Raw genomic sequence first — 2,768 nt, 5'->3', positions numbered from 1 at the left:
TGTGTGTGTGTGTGTGTGTGTGTGTGTGTGTGTGTGTGTGTGCGTGCGTGTGTGTGTGTGTGTTTATTTTCTGTTTGTTTGACTGTTGTGTGTGTTGTGTTGTTGACTTTTTGTTCTGTGCACAATAACAATAATGTCAATGATGATGATCTAGTATTGTGTTTTTTCCCTAAAACATTAACCACCTGTGAGGACTGACCTATTTATGCTGTATGTAAATTTCATCACAATAAACTTGTGTTTTTACTAAATCAGATGTGGTGCAGATTCAGTTACCACACTGACACTGGGTGGTTCCTCCTTTGCTCTCAAACAGCCTCAGTTCTTCCTGTTATGATCCCACCTGATGTTGAAACTCTGCTCCATGTTGACATGATGCATCACAAGAATGGGTCATTATCCTGCTGGAAGTAGCCGTTAGAAGAACGTAAACTGTGGCTATGAAGGGGTGAACATGGTCATCAACAATACTCAGATCGACTGTGACATTCAGACCATAATTGATTGGTATTAAGGTCCAAAGTCAGTCAAGAAATCATTTCCCACACCACTACACCACCATCACCAGCCTGGACTGGCACAAGGCAGGGTGGGTCCATGGATTTATGCTTGTAAATATTTCTTTGTCCCATTATCTCAAGATACCAGAGCTCATTATCCTGAGATCATGAGATATCAGGAGAAAATCATTTTTTGTTATCCTGAGATAACAAGGTAATTATCCTGTTATTTTGAGATAACAAAGCTTGTTTTCTCATTTTAATGATCTTGTTAATCAGAGATCAGATGTGCCAAGCCTGTATACAGATGCAAACTAAAAAAAATATTTGCAAATGTGGCCCTGGAAAAATTGACTTTTTCCTAACTTTGAGGATCAGGATTCATAAGGTTCAATAACTTGAACATAACCCTAACCCAAACTAAGTGCTGTAGGATGAACAACAGGAGACGTGTGAAGTCATTTTGTGTATAAATGTATAAGTGTGAAGTTATTGAATAGATTTGTCTCATCTTTTTTCAGTGTTGCACTTTGTAGATAGTGCCTGCACACTCACAGCATGCTGCACATAGAGACCAATTAAAATGTTATTTCTCCATCTCAGATGAAAATAAGGTTTAAGCCCATTGTCGACATTACTACAGTAGGAAAGAAGCATCGTTTGTGTTTAAACAATGTTTCGATTATTGAGTTACTGATCCTTTATAGACTCCCTCTCCACCTCCCTACACTCATGTTTGAGTCTAATTAATTTGCCAGATGGAGATGAATTTTACATTCATTCATTGCAATTTTTTTTCAAAATTTTCTATACATCGTGATTCTATCGTAGTTCTTTTGGCCGTTAGAATCAAGTAGTGTAAATGACAGTAGTATGAATGAGTTTTAAAAGCTCCATATTTTCCTCTCCTGTGTTTTATTTGAAGTGTTGATCCATTTGTATAACTGACATCTGACTCACAGTCACAGAAGTCCTGACAGCTGGTTTTAAGGCTCAGTGTCTGAATACAGGCTGTGTGCATTTCTCTGTGGACTGAGCGCTGTAATACTTTCACAGTATTAATATAGAACCTAGACCTGCTTTATAATCAAACTACACATGGACATCTACCTTTATAGTATATGAGACCTTTGAGGTAGACCTGGCAGTTTTTTGACTGGATGGAAAGAAAATACAGTGAAATCAGTTGTTTTTGCTTTTTCACAAATAAAATAAAAGTTTTGTGAATGTGGAAATGGGTTTCAATCTGTGCTTACACCCTTTTAAGATATTACTTTATTATTCCTGCAGTGGAGACATTTGCAGTATTACAGCAGCACAGTGGACTGCAAAATGACAATGCCAAATAATTAAAAAAAGATAAATAATATGATATGTACAATTAAATACTTAAATAAAACAAAAATGAAAATTTTATGACAATTAATGATGCCAGCTCAGTATATTTAACTTGTTTCCTTTAGCTTTAGCTGACTTCACTGTTGTGGTCTCAGATCCATACTGTTACTTTTCGATAAAGTTAGGAGTAGATTATTGTTTGAATATAACACATTTCCGTGGGTGCTTGAACGCACCGCGGGGTTGTGAAATAGTGGAGAGAATTTGACGCGTTGCTTCTAAATACTTTCACTTCCTACAACAGGGAGCTGCGGAGGAGGGATTTCTGTGAAGTGCACAGCGGATGTTGTGAACAGAAGGTAAATGGGCTTCAGACTTTCTAACCTTTTAGTTCATTTTGAATTTATTTTTTTACAGTTTGCTTTGTTGCCGACGCAACAGTGGTAGGATTAATGTTCTAGTATTATGGTTTTAAATGAGAACTGTACAGTGAGTTTTTTCTGTGCTAGATATCATAGCAACCAAACAGCTGATACAGTGTTTATTTTTTTCAAAACTTGTAACCGTTAGCCGATATGCACAGGTGTTCAAATTTAAAGAGAAATGAACTCATTAGTTTTGAGTTGGTGTCTAATTATTACCGGTTAGTGACCGGTTCTTCACTGAGGAGTCATTAATAAACTAAGGATTCAGGAAACAGTTAAGGTCATTCATGCTGCTAATGGTTTAACCAGTATCACATCTGAAGAGGATTTAGACATTTAACAAGCAGGGGCCGGTTTCACAAAGATGTTTCAGACTGGTCTGTAGTGTTGGTCCAGTCTGCATTTTGCTCATAGATAATCCAGTGGATAATCTCTACTCTGAATTTGCCAAGTAAAACGTCCTTGTAACTTGAATTCTTCCAAAGAGTGGCGTTAAAAAAAAAAA

The 2,768-nt window shown here is 36.8% G+C and overlaps 1 protein-coding gene across 1 annotated transcript in view; it reads left to right on the top strand.

The window, feature by feature from the left end:
• Positions 1–454: 454 nt before the first annotated feature.
• nod1 (nucleotide-binding oligomerization domain containing 1) overlaps positions 455–2,768 on the top strand; it is a 12,081-nt gene continuing 9,767 nt past the window's right edge. Inside the window, exon 1 of the mRNA XM_023419002.2 lies at positions 455–482. Within this exon, the coding sequence (XP_023274770.1) occupies positions 455–482 (28 nt within the window). The remainder of the gene's footprint in view (positions 483–2,768) is intronic.

This window comes from Seriola lalandi, unplaced genomic scaffold, assembly GCF_002814215.2.
Source record: "Seriola lalandi dorsalis isolate HSWRI2012SDOR001 ecotype SW California unplaced genomic scaffold, Sedor1 jcf7180002054588, whole genome shotgun sequence".
In the NCBI taxonomy this organism is placed as follows: domain Eukaryota; kingdom Metazoa; phylum Chordata; class Actinopteri; order Carangiformes; family Carangidae; genus Seriola; species Seriola lalandi.
This window is presented reverse-complemented; position numbering and strand designations above follow the sequence as displayed.